The sequence below is a fragment of the Leuresthes tenuis genome, unplaced genomic scaffold (genome assembly GCF_036924035.1).
Source record: "Leuresthes tenuis unplaced genomic scaffold, fLeuTen1.0.hap1 SCAF_22, whole genome shotgun sequence".
In the NCBI taxonomy this organism is placed as follows: domain Eukaryota; kingdom Metazoa; phylum Chordata; class Actinopteri; order Atheriniformes; family Atherinopsidae; genus Leuresthes; species Leuresthes tenuis.
Window position 1 is genome coordinate 9,495,869 of NW_027325376.1, and position 15,813 is coordinate 9,511,681.

The 15,813-nt window shown below is 41.5% G+C and overlaps 2 protein-coding genes across 2 annotated transcripts in view; one reads left to right on the top strand and one right to left on the bottom strand.

The window, feature by feature from the left end:
• Window positions 1-2,172, bottom strand: part of adgra3 (adhesion G protein-coupled receptor A3) — a 28,531-nt gene extending 26,359 nt beyond the window's left edge. The window contains exon 1 of the mRNA XM_072376353.1: window positions 1,210-2,172. Coding sequence (XP_072232454.1) covers window positions 1,210-1,409 — 200 coding nt within the window. The 5' untranslated portion in view covers window positions 1,410-2,172. The remainder of the gene's footprint in view (window positions 1-1,209) is intronic.
• Window positions 2,173-7,724: 5,552 nt separating this feature from the next.
• Window positions 7,725-12,859, top strand: gba3 (glucosidase, beta, acid 3). Its single transcript, XM_072376307.1, has 5 exons — window positions 7,725-7,880; window positions 8,399-8,623; window positions 8,719-9,521; window positions 10,028-10,151; window positions 11,649-12,859. The coding sequence occupies exons 1-5, from the start codon at window positions 7,826-7,828 to the stop codon at window positions 11,852-11,854; spliced, it is 1,413 nt and encodes a 470-aa protein (XP_072232408.1). The 5' UTR covers window positions 7,725-7,825; the 3' UTR covers window positions 11,855-12,859.
• Window positions 12,860-15,813: the final 2,954 nt, after the last annotated feature.

Consider the following 15,813-nt stretch of genomic DNA (forward strand, 5'->3'; position numbering starts at 1 on the left):
ATCCCGACAAATTTGGTTTATTTTCTGTGCAGAGGCGACTCACTGCAACGGCCTTATAACTCATCACTTGCCAGCCAATCCCCTCCTTGTCCTTCCCTTTCTGGAGTCTATTACTTGCTTTCCACTCCTGCACCCTGCCATGGGATTCTCATATTTCACCGTTCACTACCACAAAACACAAGTGCTCTGGATGCAGTTTCTGTCCATTTGCTGATGTATTTCACTGCCACTTGCTCTACTGTCAAAAGCTTTGCGGCAAACCAAACCAATCTCAAGCCATATACCCGTCTTAAAGTGGGTATGACTTAAAAGTCTTCAAGCATGACAACGCCAAAGCCGTCATAATCCTTGACTTGTGTCTGCATTGTGTGCATTTCGTGCCTAAAGGTTGTGAAAGGAACTTGGCAAACAAGGAGTAACTGGATCCGTGACACTGCCGGTTTGATGTAACAGTAAAAGGCTGTTGCAATGATGCTTTTTGAGTAAGGACTTTAATATCATTACTTTAGCAAATGGGAAACATCTGAAAACTTCACTTAAATATAATTGATGAATACAGGGGAGTAGTTTGCAAAGAGGATAAACACGAGGCTTTGTCAGGTGTGCCGTCAGTAGCTGTAACTGAATTTAATCCCCAGAATTTAATACTGAGTGTATGTTACAGCCTGGTGGAACAATGGCTCAATCATAGCCCGTGTGATCTGCTTTGCAGACATGGTGTTGTGTATGACCACATGGTTTAGTAGTGTCATGAATCAGTACACTAAAGGGAGACAGTTGGATACTTTTGAACATGGTTTACATTTACACCATTTGTGACATGGTGATAAATGGTTGGCTTATCAAGCCATATTTACCTTGTAATCAAAACAAAACACACACACACACAGTGACTGAAAAGAATACACACAGATCTCTAATCTACTGTGACTTTGTGCAACAATTAGTTTCCACTCCTCCTCTTATGTTATACCTCATGTTAAAGGTTCCTTACATTTCATGTAACTTTAACTACTGAATTTAGGTTGATACGTGGTGTGTCTGACTGGCTGATGATGACAAGCCTCCCCTTATTGTTTCAGTCGTATTAAGCATGACAAAAGCACGATTCGGAGACATGTCATGAGAAGTACTCCCAGTTTCTGGTGATAGAATGAATGTGCTTTCTCTGGTTAAAATGGCTGTGGCATGCATCTCCTGTATACTCACAGTGCGACTGTTCTGTTTGGGAAGGAGTCCGGGGACACCTGATGGAGCTCCATGTTGCTGCACACCACTTTCTTGTCGGAAGGCAGGCTTTTCCCACCGCTTTTCGAGCGTTCATCAGATTTGCAGCGGAACGGCACCGCGGAGCCGCGGCAGCCACTCAGCAGCAAAACCACCAACAACTGCCGCCAACCCAGCCTCATTTTCACACACGACAGGAAAACCACTGCAGCATTGGCAAAGGAAGGAATGCAACGACACTAAACGGGGCGGACGGGTTGCTGATACCGAATAGCCCTGTTACAAGGTTTTAAAGCCAAACACAGTTGAGACCTTTGCCGAGATGTAGTTTGGCTCAAGCGAGCCTTCCTCCTCCATTTCTCGCAGGGCTTTTCCTTTGCTCGGCGGTTTTCAGTCCGACGAAGGTGTCCTTTGTTTGGCAAACCACTCATTTATAATTCCCATTCCATCCTGGTGTGGCGTTCACTTCCAGCAACTCTACTAATCCAGTACATTTAAAAAACAGAGTATTCCCGCTGCTAACTCGATAACCCTCCCGGTTACTGAAAGCTTCCCTTTGTGTCCAGGTCAGAGTGTTGTCTTTTCCACAGGAGGCGGCCGCAGTCATCCCAGGTTATCCGCTCCAACTTCAGGAAATGCCGTCGGGCTTTTTTTTTTAAATGCTTACTTTAACTCCCCGGTACTTTGGACTCCGTACTTGACCAAATAAGTGCGAGTACATTATCTCTGAACACTCAACAGGAAATAACTTTCCCCCAAAAAATACGAAAGCGGAAAAAAAAAACTTTTAAAAGTTTAAGCGAAAGCTACTAATGCTCGTAAGCAACGTAACCGCTCAGTGGCTCACATGGAGAGCTTATCCTATGTCATTAGTGTGTATTTCAATGCTACCGAGTGTCTTTCAAAAGAACTCCGAACTAGTCCTCTATCCATTGGGAAGTCCCGTCCGTGATCTGGTGTGGTCAAGGCCAGTCGAATAAAAGGCATTTCCGGTTTGCATTTCAAAATAAAACGTCCAGGTGCTTATGGGCTCTGGTGCCGTTGGGAGTGTTTCTGTACTTCTTTGGTTAAACATAACTGAATGCAAGAATACTCAGTTTTAAGTAAAAGCCCACAGTGAAAAATCAGTAGGAATCAAAAGTCCTGGTTTGGTGCATCTTTCTTTTTTACTATTATAAGATATGATTAGATTAGTGATTCTGAAGACAGTGTGTGCTGTTGGAGGTGGATGTTGTTTGAAACTATGTCAAATACATTTTTTTTAATACAGGGACATGGGATGAAACTAGGGGAATCTGACATGGATTATGGGAGAGGAAAAAAGAAAAATCAAAGCTCATTTGGTTTCTGCTCTTAGACTGTTTCCAGTCTCCGATTTCACTGAGATATTGAGCTATCAAAGTATGTATTGAAAATAATCTATGTGGAAACTTTTAAGGGGAAAAATCTCTGTTTAGGGAAACATTACAACTCATATGAGTGTGCATGGTTGTTTGTCTCCATGTTAGCCCCATGCAGGACTGGCGTCTTGTCCAGCATGTCCCCCTTTGGCCCAATGGCAGCTGGGATAAGCCCCCCTCTGAGACCCTGAATTGAATTAAGCGGGTATAGAAAATGGATGGATGAGAATAGAAAATGGATGGCTGGATAACAACTCGGTTGAAATGTCATCTCGACAACACACAGGTTTTTTCTAAGATGTCAGATATCAAAAAGGCAACCACTGCTGGAATCTTTAGCTTTGTGTTGTTCATAGAATTCTGTATAGACTTTTCATTATAAAAGCAACTGTTATATAAAGCTGTCAGTTAAATGTAAACAATAATAACACAATTTTACAAATATGTCGAGGAGTCGGCGTGTAAAGTTGTATAAAATGGAGAAACTCAGGTAAATGTAACCCAAAACTGCACCTAAGTGCAGTACATGACTAAACCTGTCGTCTCTTTGAAATGGCCCACAATGGAATCAATTTTTCAAACAGCTCCATTTATTGCTGTCTTGGATTTCTGTTTAGTTAGATTGAGTTTTAATGCCTTCATATTACTACCTCTACAAAAACAAATGATTATTTTTCTATCCCCCAAGTCTTTTCTTCTGTCTGAGTGCCTGAACAAGTTCAGTCAAGTTAGCTATAGCCATGAAAGGCAAAGTCACATGAGGAGTTGAAATCCTTGAATCTAAGAGGAAGGGGGGATGGGGGGGTGGGGGGTGGGAGGGGGGGGGGGGTGGATGTTTGACCAAGAAGGATTTGTTTTCTTTTTTGGCAGACGGCCCCTTAACTTTTGTTATAATGGGTCGAGTGACTCACCTCATCCTGTAGAAAGGTTGATGAAAAGACTGCAGTGAGGTGACAAAAGAGCATAGATTTTTGGTCCTCAGGCTAGTCTTTCACCTCCATGGGTCTAGTTTTTTTTTTGTTTTTTGCAGTCTGTGAGGCTTAACATTCACGAATAAGTAGACCATCTGCCAGACATCAGTAATGCTCCACCACCAGATAGAATCGTAACTGATAAAGTGTAAAAATTGTTTGTTGGAAAAATTGTTTATCATTTAATCAACCATTGATTCATCTATTGATTTGTTTGTTCATTCTTACCACAGCAAGAGATACAGCATTAGCTGTGCATTTTTGTTTTGCGTGCATGCAGTGGATGCATACAGCAGTGAAACATAAAGACACTCTTGTTTGGAGAATGGAATTGCTCTGCCTAAACACAAAATATGTACATCTAGAATCTTTTGATGAATTGCCAGAAGATTTTTCATTGCAAAACATTTTACAGTAATGTTTTTCCAGAAATGTCCTCTCACTCTAATGCTGCAGAGATCTCAGTAAATAGATAGATAAATAGCTAGAGGACAAAACCAACCACTTATCTGACTAACAAAAGGCAATTAAAAAACTCCAATCTGAAACAAGTTTCAATTCATTCAAAAGCAAACTAACAAACAGCTCCTATTTGTAAAATTACATGATGTACAAATCAATATACTAGTACAAAAAAAAAGGGAAGAAGGAGACAAAACTGATGTCGGTTTTTGATCTTCAGACTTAAAACTGAGATGATTATACAGAACATTCGAGTGAAGTAGTTCAAAATGACAATGACAAATAGAGATACGCAAGGCACACAAACCTCTGCTTTACATGAAATATTTCAATCAACAAGGACAAATCTCTTTGAAGCCACATATAGACTCTATGGCTGTTCTGTATTTTAAGACAATAGTTGAATTGTTCTTTGATATCTTCAGTGAAAAAGATTTTATGATATGTTATCCTTCATGTAACCGGAATGCTTCAGACTGCAATTTAATGAAATGTCTTCTACATTGTTGTTTCCTGATCTTGATGTCTGCTGCTAAATAAATAACATCACAGCAAGGTGAGACAGAGTAACCTCCTGCTTGTGCCTCCATGTGGGCTGAGGGTGCAGCTGCAACCAGCGTTGGGTCACCACATCTGTACCTAAATGTTTCCCGTTCAAGTTAAATCTATTTTACATAAATCTGTGAGGTGAAACAGAGACCGCAGCATGCCACAATCTGACAGAAATGACTTTACAAACTGTAACAAAAAGGGCAGTCTGTCTCTCTGGTCACTGACCCAGTTTCTTATCAAAACACAGAGGAAACAGTAAGAGCTCAGTCATGTTCATATCTTTCCAAAACTTGTGGCAAACTTTCTTGTTGCATCTTACTGTAAAAGTATCAGCAGGACACGTTTCTTCATATGGTCCCAGTTGAGCTGACATGAGGAAGCCTGAGTGGCAGAATATCTCAGTCTACAAGCCAAATGTAAGAGGAGGCCCAACTAATTTTAAGGGGCATTGGAGAAAAGACGTTTTCACCATTCAGTCTTTTTACTTGCAATCACAGAGGCACCATCTGAATAGAATCCCAATGGAAATTCTTTGAGGAAAATATCACGAAGGCCATGTTTCAGCGAACAGTGCAAAAGTTCACCAGCGAATATATAAGCACTTGTATCCTCAAGCTCAAGCGGATACAGTCTTCTTAATGATCAAATCGCTTTCAGTAAGCCAACAGTAAGCTTAGCCAAATCATTTCCCGTATAACTTGTACAAATGTTTAAACTATGTATCATCTGTAGATCTATTAGTCATGGCTAACCAGCGTAAGATCGGCTACGTTTTTGCAACATGTGTATTGTTTTTCAGGCACTTTGGGTCAGAGTGAAATTTTCAGCTTGTATGTTTAGAAACTACAATTCAAGAGCTTTCTCGTCTTGTTTTTTTTTTTTTTTCCGAAAGTCCACCATTACTTTGTGAATTTGTGAGACATGTTCCTTTATTTTCTTTCTGAAAGATTTTATTCGCTTCTTTATTCGTTATTGTTGCTAAAAGAACCTTTTCTGCAGTTCTTCCATTCACATGACATTTGACTATTGAACAACAGGTTAAAATAACGGCAAGAATATATATATATAAATATAAATGCTCAATGAAATACAACATTTAGATAACTAGACATCTTTATATATACATGAAATCAAATTAATATTCATGGCATGAAGTCATATCATGTATATTTTATTGATAAGACTAATGCAAGATGCTACCTCAGGCTCTGCCAGCCCAGCCACATGCAAAGGAACTTTGCTAAAGATTAAGAAACAAATTAAGCAACTGGATAGATAGAAGCCCGGGTGCAAGACCACATCATCCTAGCCACACACACATGCACACACAAAAAAGCCATTCCACTGACAAATAATAAAGAATCACCTGATGTATCTGTTTCCAGATGGATGGTCAGCCCTGCAGCCTTCAGGGTTCACACCTCTAATCCAAGTTACTGTCAGTGTCCTATCTTAACCTTTTTCATGATGAAGTAGCTCCAAAAACTCCTCTTTGAGAAAAAGCTGAGGTTAGAGATCAAAGGAGATGGTTCTTCAGAGGACTTTTCTTTCCTGTCTTCTCACAGTCTGTAAGTGCAAAGGCCAGAAGCTGAAGGAGCAGAGTCCGATCCAGCACTGCTTCCCTCTGTAACCGTCACATTCCGAAAAATCACCCGCCACTCATCCTTGCATTACAGATGCTATTACACATACTTCAAAACAAGCACAGAGGCCAAAAGTGGTAAATTCTTTACCTGTTTGAAGGAGCATGTTTTGATCATGGGATCCAAGGTGTAAAATGTTGTGAAACTGCCCAGGGAGGAAAGAAAATGCTGCGTTGTAGTTGCTGTGAAGGTGATACTTGAGATCGACTCCTCTTTTCAAAGATGTTTTTTCCAGTTTAACGTATACGCCTTCCTTGACTCGTCGCTCAAACCATCTGTCTACTCTGTCCAGAAAGTGTCCATTACTGTCCTCAAATAAATGTCCCTTCTCCTTAAGATGTAAATGAACTGCTGAGGTCTTGAGCTGAAGATCCTGGTTCTCCTGTGTTGTACCATGCACTCGTGAGCTGTCGTTGGGTGTTAGTACACTCTTCGTTGCATTGCATTTACGAAGCCACTCAGTTTTGGTTCAGGTATTTTACCCTCTGGGTGAACCAGTCTCTGTCTGTCTGTTCTTGGATTTGATATGCATCGGAATGTCACGTTTGGAGAAGATCCATCTAAGTTTCTCAGACACCTTTGCCACATATGGAATTACATTAAGTGTGCGGCTGTTCTTATTCTTCTTAGCTTCTTCTTCTCTGATTTGACAAAGGCCCAGTTTGGATATCTGCTATACAAGTTTGAAGGTTTTTTTTTAGGTTGGTGTTCCCTTAGTGGGAACACTCTCGGTCCAATGATGTAGTGTTCTAATGACGGCCTGTTTGTGTTCTAGTGAGATGATGTGTGTAGGTTTCCAGTAAACCTCAATGTTGAGACTTCCGTCCTCAGAACAGAACAGTCTAAAAAAAAGCATTGTGTTGTCTTTTGCATCCTGCCTCACGAACTTGATGTTGCTGTCCACTGAAGATCCCATGGCACTGCAATGTTTCTGTCTGTTGAAACAGTGATTGTACTTGAAATAGGTGGTGGACAGGCAGAGGTCCAGCAGGGCTCACATCCGGTTGGGAGTGAAGTTGGTTATGTTGTTTAAAGAGTTATTTTGCTGCAAACTAACTTGACAGTCACCAAAACTAGTTTTCAATTATAAAGTGAGGTCACATCACAGGACACAATGGTTTCACATGGAGATACTTTCAGTTGATGGATCTTCTTCACAAAGTCTGTCAAGTTCTGTGTACGATGCAGAGTGTTTTCCTATCAGAGGTGCTAAGATGGAGCGATTTAGAGAGCACAGATCCTGTTTCATGAAGATAACATGAAATTAATTATTTTTCTAATGCTGGGAAAAAATATCTCATACCTTATTGTCAGGTTTTTTTAAAATGTAAAGAAATTGTTAAGCAAGGGAAAGGGACGTGTCTTTTCTGACAGTGTGTCTCGTTACTTTATGGTCACGCCCACTGTTCGAAGTACTTCCTGGTTGCGTGACGTCACCGGCCGCAATGCTTTGTGAGCTTTCGCGGGAGATAAACTTTGGTGTAACAATTTAACGAAACATCAGCAAGACGCTAGATAAGTAAGACTTTGGGACTACCTTGTGTCAATGTCATAACAGCTGAAAAATAACATGTTCCCGCCCGACTTTGCTTGGGGAGCGGCAACTGCTGCGTATCAGATAGAGGGTAAGTATACAAAGCCACGAGACTTGCGAACTGGTGCCAGTGACGTATTGACGGCACGTTTTGAGTTGGAGACAACTCTGGACCGCATTTGCGCCTCACTGAGAATGAAGAAAGATTCAAGTCAGATGCAACACTTAAATCTCGCTCCGTTTTGTTTCAATACGGCTGTAGTCATTGTATTTATGCTCACAGACATTGTTTATGGTTATGTATGTATTTGCATGAGACGACACTTGATTGCAAGAGTTGTTTTGTTTTATCACAAGTTTCACGCACAAGTGTCACGATGACTAAAAGCTACTGATAATGTTTTTAAGTGAAAACAAAAAAGAGAGGGGGGGAAAAAAGGAAACAATAAATCTCAGTGAAGGCGAGCCAAATATATGACAGTCAGTTTGTGACATCATGCACCCACTTGAGGTCTCAGCAGAAGCCTGTGTGATTTTTTTTCCCTTTATGTCAACACCTTACATGTCTTGTTTGTGTAAAAAATGCAACAACATTATGTGCTGGTTTAGGAGGATGGCAGGCAGATGGCAAGGGACCGAGTATCTGGGACACATTTTGTCGTGAGAAAGGCAGAGTGTTTGAGGACCAAAATGGGGATTTGGCCTGTAACAGCTACGAGCTGTGGGAAAAAGACCTGGCGTGTATCCAGCAGCTTGGACTGACACACTATCGCCTGTCTCTCTCCTGGGCCCGCCTCCTACCTGATGGGACATCACAGAACGTCAATCAGAGAGGTACGTCCATGTCCCTGAAACACCCACGCCAGAATTGAACCAAGTCCAGATGATGACTTTTGTGTTGTTTAACCTTATTACCATCTGTTCAATAGGTGTACAGTACTACAACAAAGTGATTGATGATTTGCTGGCCAGTGACGTGTCCCCAATGGTCACTCTGTATCACTTTGACCTGCCTCAAGCGCTCCAAGATCAGGGAGGCTGGAAATCACCAGATATTGCAGCCCTCTTTGACAATTATGCCAAGTTTTGTTTCCAGACATTTGGGGATCGTGTTAAACTTTGGATCACGATCAATGAGCCGTATGTATGTGCTAAACTGGGTCATGAGGATGGTATTCATGCCCCAGGGCTGAAAGATAAAGGGATCGCTCCCTACGTGGTGGGGCATAACATGCTGCGTGCTCACGCCATGGCTTGGCACAGCTACAGCTCTACATACAGAGCAAAGCAGAAGGGCGCAGTGTCTCTGGCCATCAACAGCGACTGGTTTGAGCCATTAGATCCAGGCTGCAATGAGGACATCGCCGCCGCTCAACGTGCGATTGCATTCACACTGGGCTGGTTTGCGTGGCCTGTGTTTGTCACTGGAGATTATCCAGAAGTGATGAAATCTGCTATAGATGCCCAAAGTGATAAACTGGGATACAACGGTACCTCAAGACTGCCCAGGTTCTCAAGCGATGACCCTACTATTTTAGGAACAGCTGACTTCTTTGCACTCAACTATTATACGTCTCGGAAAGTCACACCCAGAGGAAGCTGTGAGCATACGTTAAGTATGAAGAGCGACCAAGATACAGAAGAAGTGTTAGATCCGTCCTGGCCAATTTGTGGGGTGTCCTGGCTTGCTGTGGTGCCGTATGGCTTAAGGAAGCTTCTTAAATATATAAAGGTAAGATTGGAAAAAAGACAACCCCCCCCCCCCCCCCCTTAAAAAAAAACCAACAAACAAACCAACTGTTCTTGGTGCTTTTCCTGTAAATTCGCCACCTCACAAAAATGATCCAAAATACATTTAGGTGAAACTGGAAGTCGTTATTCTTGTTTTCTCTTTTGACCACCGACGTAATAGATGGCTTTCAGCCGCACAAGGAAAACACTGGCGTTTGTTTAGTGTCTTGTCATTGATTTTGTGTGTAGTAATCTCTCTTGCGACACCTCCAGAAACACATTGATGCTTCATTAGTGCTGTCACATTGAATGAAACAGTTACTTTGCTGAAAGTGTTTGCAAACGAGCAATTTCCTGCTGTTGTGACTTGTCACAGACCATTAGTTTGAGGGTGGCACCGTTGAAATGCAGCTAAACGGCACACTGTAGTCCAATCTGTCTCTCCTCTGACTGCTTGACAAGCGTGATGCCTTGTTTGACGAAAACATTTGCCCTATGACTTTCCAGGACACCCTCGGCAACCCAGCAGTCTACATAACGGAGAATGGCTTCTCTCAGGTGGGGCCGCTGCAAATGAAGGATGTTCAGCGGTGTGAGTTTTACAAGAGCACCATCTCAGAAGTAGCTAAAGGTAATAGCTGGTGAATTTGTACTGCAAAGTGTTTTAATTTAGCATTTTGGGGAAGTTCCACTCTTTCAGTGTGTGCTGTCTAACACAGAAACTTACTTTTCAGGGAACTCTTGGTGTCAGGATGTAACACACTGCACACAAAGCTTTGCAGTTTGCAGCATTAATGAAGGGAAAGATTTTGATTCAGGCTACACAGTGGACTCTTTCTAACCCTCATTAAGTCGTGTGGTTGCCTCAATGTCATCAAACGGTTTTATTGCGAACAAAATTAAAGTCAGAAAAAACAAAAGAGTGGTAAATGAATGGTTTGCTGTGGGACTTGAACCCAACTGTGTCTGGACTGAAACTACCAGCTTTCCCCCACTGTATAGCACAGCTTAAAGAGGTTTAACTCTGCTATATTTTCTGGGTAGAAAATGAATAAAGAGTAGATGGTGCTGTCTTTTTGTACCATCTTGGTCAAGATTCCTCATAAGTTGAGCCTATACTGAAAAAAAACCCCTTTACACAGTCAATAAAACCCCCATTAGAATCCTTTTAACATGTGCTTTCTGAGAGTAATTGAAAAATGTTTAATCGACATTCAGCCCTGTGTTAAATGACTGTCGTAGTTGCACGTATTTATGGACTCCAGCTCAGCATGGCATTGATGTGAGCACATCAGCGTGTACAATTGAATGTTTGATAACGGTAAAGTCTCAGAGGCTCTAAAACTGACAGCTGAAACTTATGGACTAAGAGAGCTGAGATTGATTGATTTTTATCTTTCGTCAAGAGAGCTTCTGGTCGCTCTCTGTCCTGCTGTGTGGGGCTGATGTCTGCGCACCAATCAAAACTAATGAAACTCAGAAACAATGGTCCAACACACCCTGGAGAATGCCATGTAAAGCCTGTGTCCTGGGAGGTGGATGGACGGCAGGATGTTTCCCTCAGAAACTGGCCAACATGCGACTGAACCCACGTTTAGAAATGTCTTTAAACATGACGCTTTTAGTGTAAAAATGAGGGATTAGCACTCATCGCCATCTTGGCACCAGTTGTGCACTTTGGATAGAGTGAAAAGGTCACGTTCAAGCTTTTTTTTTAGGTTTTTTATTTTTTTACACAGACCTATTTGGTTGATCATCACTTTGCTTTATTCAGTGATAAGAAAAAGATTAAGATTTTTTAAAAGGTAGCATTTTAATTGCCTGATAAATGCTTGTACGTTGGTGATTACACTTACAGAATGTGCAGTTAATGGATAGCTTTCCGCACTGACAGCTGATAAGCATATAACTAGGCGTAACTAATTTTCTCTTGTTACAAGTAAATCACGCTGTTGTTGTGATTTAAACACTTTATCACGATGTTAATCTTTTCACATGTCATGTTAACAGTCATGGATTAATTAGATTGCAGCGGCTGTCAAAAGAGAGAAGGGTAAAGTAAGAGGGAAAGTTTTCATTCTTGTCTGTGCAAAATCACAACTCTCTTCTATGTTTGGACTGTGTTAAGCTGTACAAGAGGATGGGGTCAACGTCCGGGGATACTTTGCCTGGTCTCTGATGGACAACTTTGAGTGGGCCGATGGATTCAGCGTTCGTTTTGGGCTGTTCCACGTGGATTTCTCTGATGCGGCGCTGGATCGAACCATATACCAGTCTGGACAGGAATATGCAAAGATGATCTCAAAAAACAAATCTGGTCAAAGCAAAATGTGAGCAGTTGGAGAGGAAATAATGACTGCTGATACTGCTACATATTGAGGATTCAGAATTTCAGCCACTATTTTTGTCCGTGAATTTCTTTTCAGTACAGAAGTATTCAGGAAATAAACCAATTAGGTTGCAGTTGCACGCTTATTAGCAATCATATGATGGCATCAACATGCGTTATGTATAAATCTAGACAGCAGAATAAGTCAAGATTTTTCTGTTATTCTAAATTCAACATTTATTTAACAGCTCTCTGTTTTGGAAGTCTCTGTTTCAGATATCTTATTTTTTTCCCCTTAATTACACTAATCAGTGTGGCATGCAGGTATGATGCATTATATTCTGTGAGTTTGCAGTTGACTGGAATGTTTAAGTCTAGCTGGAGTGATGCAGGCACCGATACAAGGTGGTTAATACCAAAGCTTGATCTGTGCTAACTGAGCAACAATTTAAAAACGTGCCCCAAGGGGAAACAAAATCTTTAAGATTAAGAAATATTTAGATTGAGGCCAGATCAGAGCGAAGGGGCTTGGAAACATAAGCACTTAGAACATTTGGAGTTTTGTTTTAGGCTGCATACCTGTGGTGTAATAAGAAGCAGCATCGGGTAGACATTTTGTAATGATGGAGGTTGGAGTCCACATCAGAAAAAAAGACGAGGACCAAAGGTGAGGACTTTGTTCGATTCAGTTTGTGAGTCTACACTGCCACCTTGTGGATTGCACAGGAAACACAGCTTTCAATCGAACAGCTCCAGCGAGCGCTTTACCACACCTCACACTATGGTGCCAGATGAAGTGCTTTGATATATAAAGTTGTCCTGTTGGTTTAGAAATAAAGGAGTGACACAACTCTCTAACTGCAATACATCATACATTTAACTCAATTAATATGTATGCTGTGATGGGAAGGGAAATAGAATTTATATTCTGCTTTGGGAAACTTTGCATAAGTAAGCATGGTGCATCGTGACATCCATTAGCTGAGCTTACTGTTTTCAACAGATGTGAATAATACCCTTATGTCCCCCCTCCATCTATGTCAAGTCAAGTGAGAATCTCCTTTGTCTTATGATGAATAACAAATCTATTGTGGAAGCATGAATAATGCCACTATTGTGTGCATCACAACTTCTTTACAGGCTGCTTTGAGCACAAGTTAACCCACACCTCATAGTCATTCAACTCTACTCAAGTTAACTTAATATCTGTAGCTCTTTCAGGGATTTGCAGGTGATCTTATTGGGTTCAAACGCTCATGCACACAGAAATAAAGCAAGCTGTGGGAAAAAAAAAAGCTGGATTCTAATCAGGCAACGACCAAAAGTTTCTCTTAGCTGATGATTCAGAGTCTGACGTAGGTTTGAATTATGATGCTCGTGATTCATCGGTTCAGCCCCGGGCCACTGAAATCTCAGCTAAGAGATTAGTAATTCCAGCAACTGTCCTTCAGTATTGATGGATTCCATCTTCTTTTATCACTGGGTAGAATATATAGAAGTAGCTGCTTGGGTGGAGGAGCCTCCACTGAATTGACTGAATGAAATATGAAATCTAAGCAAAGGGTAACACTTAGTGAATGTTGAAGTTAGTCATTTGTAACGAGCTGAGGAATAATATGTGCCTATTGCTACTTGGAAAGCTTAAGCTTAAATCATTAATTAGCATTTAAATAATTCACGCTTGCAGTGTCTTTAATAGCCCAAATATGAATGTTCAGCTTCATTACAGTCGGTAGAATTTATTCTGATTAAGCTGTGATGGAGAAAGTCACAGAATGAACCTTTTCCAAATGTGCTTTCCAATTAAGTGTCAAATATATCATGTGTACAGATATGTTGCTTTTGACAATGAATTAGCATGTTTAATTGTAGCATTCAATCACATTCACAGACAGAGATTTACCCCGAGGGACGTTGTGATAAATTACTAAGAGAGGCCCATTTGTATTTGACCAAACTTATAAGTCATTATGTTTTGGCAGACACTATGAAATATTCAATAAGTGGGAAATTCATTTAGTTAGCAACTAAATTATTAAGTCCATTTATAATAATAAGCTATCTTCATTGTGAATGATAGGAAATTACAGCCTTGCATTTCAGTGCAGTGCTTACAGGTGCAAAGGGTATGACTTCTGGCGAATAATTACCCTTTTCTATTTACTGATTATTCTCATATGCATATTCCCTGGAGAAATGCTATAATTAGATTGTTGATTCAATAAAAAGATGATAAGATGTGAGCCACTCCCCTTCTCTGGAGTGCAGATACAAATCTCTTCTTTCTGTTTCTTGCTTTTGGTCTCTCAGTCAGCTGGTAAGGGACCTGTGAGAGCCCCAATCCACCACTCAACCTGCCTTTTCCCCCTCCTTTCTCTTGCTGTTTTTCTCTCACTCTCCAGCTCATCATCTTCTCCCCTCCTAATCGCATTGCTCATTCTTTCATTGACAAGTGATGATGAGAGAGAGAGAGAGAGTGGGGGGGGGAGACAGTACAAACTTTCTAAATCCCATTGACCTACTTCACCAGACATTTCACTGGGAATTCACATTAGTGCAAAAGAGTTTGAAGAAGAGATGTTTTCTCATTTTTTCCCTCGTCGTCTTCCTCAAAACTCCCCTCTTTTTTTCCGTTCAGCTGTAGGCCATTTTCCTCGCATCCCGCATTTGATCCTGTATGAGCACTAACAGTACATTATACAAGTGGATAAACGCCTTAGAGGGGCATAACTGGCACTTTGGAGCTCTGTCACCACTTTTGACAGTGGTGTAAGAAGCGTGACATTGGACTTATAAAAAGTGCTTTGGAAGACCTCGTTTGTGATTTATGAATTTGGTGACGGAAATAAGACGGGGTGTGTGTGTGTGTGTCATACAGACAACTAAAGCAAGAAGACAAAGAAAGAATAAAAGAAGAGAAAGGCTATTTAAATCTTTTCTTTTAAGCCCGTCCCTGAGGGACTACAGATGACCCTTGCTAATGACTGTAAAAACTCCCAACTCCCTCGAGTGTGATGGTGCTGTTTTATGGGAGGAGGTTCGCAGACCTGCCTGAAAAATTGAAAGCTTCTAGAATATTCAGCTATCCCTGGGTGCTCCGTTGGGGGTAGTGATAGGGTGCTCATGCAGAGATTGGTATTCTGGGTATGAATATGTGTGTGATGGGTAAGCCCAGCAGTGGCAGTGACAGAGAACCCCCCCCCCCCTCTGTGGTGGCCAGTGAGCCGAGTGCTGTGTGTCATGGAAACAGTAGTGGGAGTTGAGTTAAAGCAAGTGCGAAAGGGAAAGAGACCACTTTGGGAACCTTTACAACTGAGATGACTATAACTGTGACGACAGGATAGTTATTAGGCTGGATCCAAGCAGAGAGACTAATGGCGTGGATATAGCCTCATGCTCCCAATATGCAAACTTAGTGTCATAAAGACTCAAAAATGACCCTCCTATCATCATGGCTATTGTTAATATTTTAATAGGACTCTGTCTAAAATGTAGATGCAATTAAATGGATTGACCTGCAAACAAAAAAAGACCCGATAACCCCCATCCATCCATATATCCATCCATTTTCTGGCGCTCGTCCAGGGCCAGGTCACAGGGGCAACAGTCTCAGCAGAGATCCACAGACCTCCCTCGACCCAATCACCTCCTCCAAATCTTCCAAGGAGACACAGAGTTGTTCCCAAGGCAGCTGAGAGATAAAATCTCTCCAGGGTCCTGGGTCTGCCCCAAGGCCTCCTCCTGGTGTGATATGTCAGAAACACTTCCACTGGAAGATGCCTGGAAGGCATCCTGACCAGATGCTCAAATCACAACAACTGGGTCCTCTGAATGCAGAGGGGTAGCTGAGCCAATCACAGATGACCGAGCTCCTCACCCTATCACTAAAGGTGAACTCAGCCACTCCTCAGAGGAAGCTCATTTCTACCCTCTTGTATTTGTGATCTCTTACTATCAGTCACCA

Coding starts and splice junctions, on each gene's coding strand:
- gba3 (XM_072376307.1), top strand. CDS start 7,826: ATGTTCCCGCCCGACTTTGCTTGGGGAGCGGCAACTGCTGCGTATCAG. Junction 9,522..10,027: donor AGCTTCTTAAATATATAAAG/GTAAGATTGGAA, acceptor ATGACTTTCCAG/GACACCCTCGGCAACCCAGC. Junction 10,152..11,648: donor CATCTCAGAAGTAGCTAAAG/GTAATAGCTGGT, acceptor GACTGTGTTAAG/CTGTACAAGAGGATGGGGTC.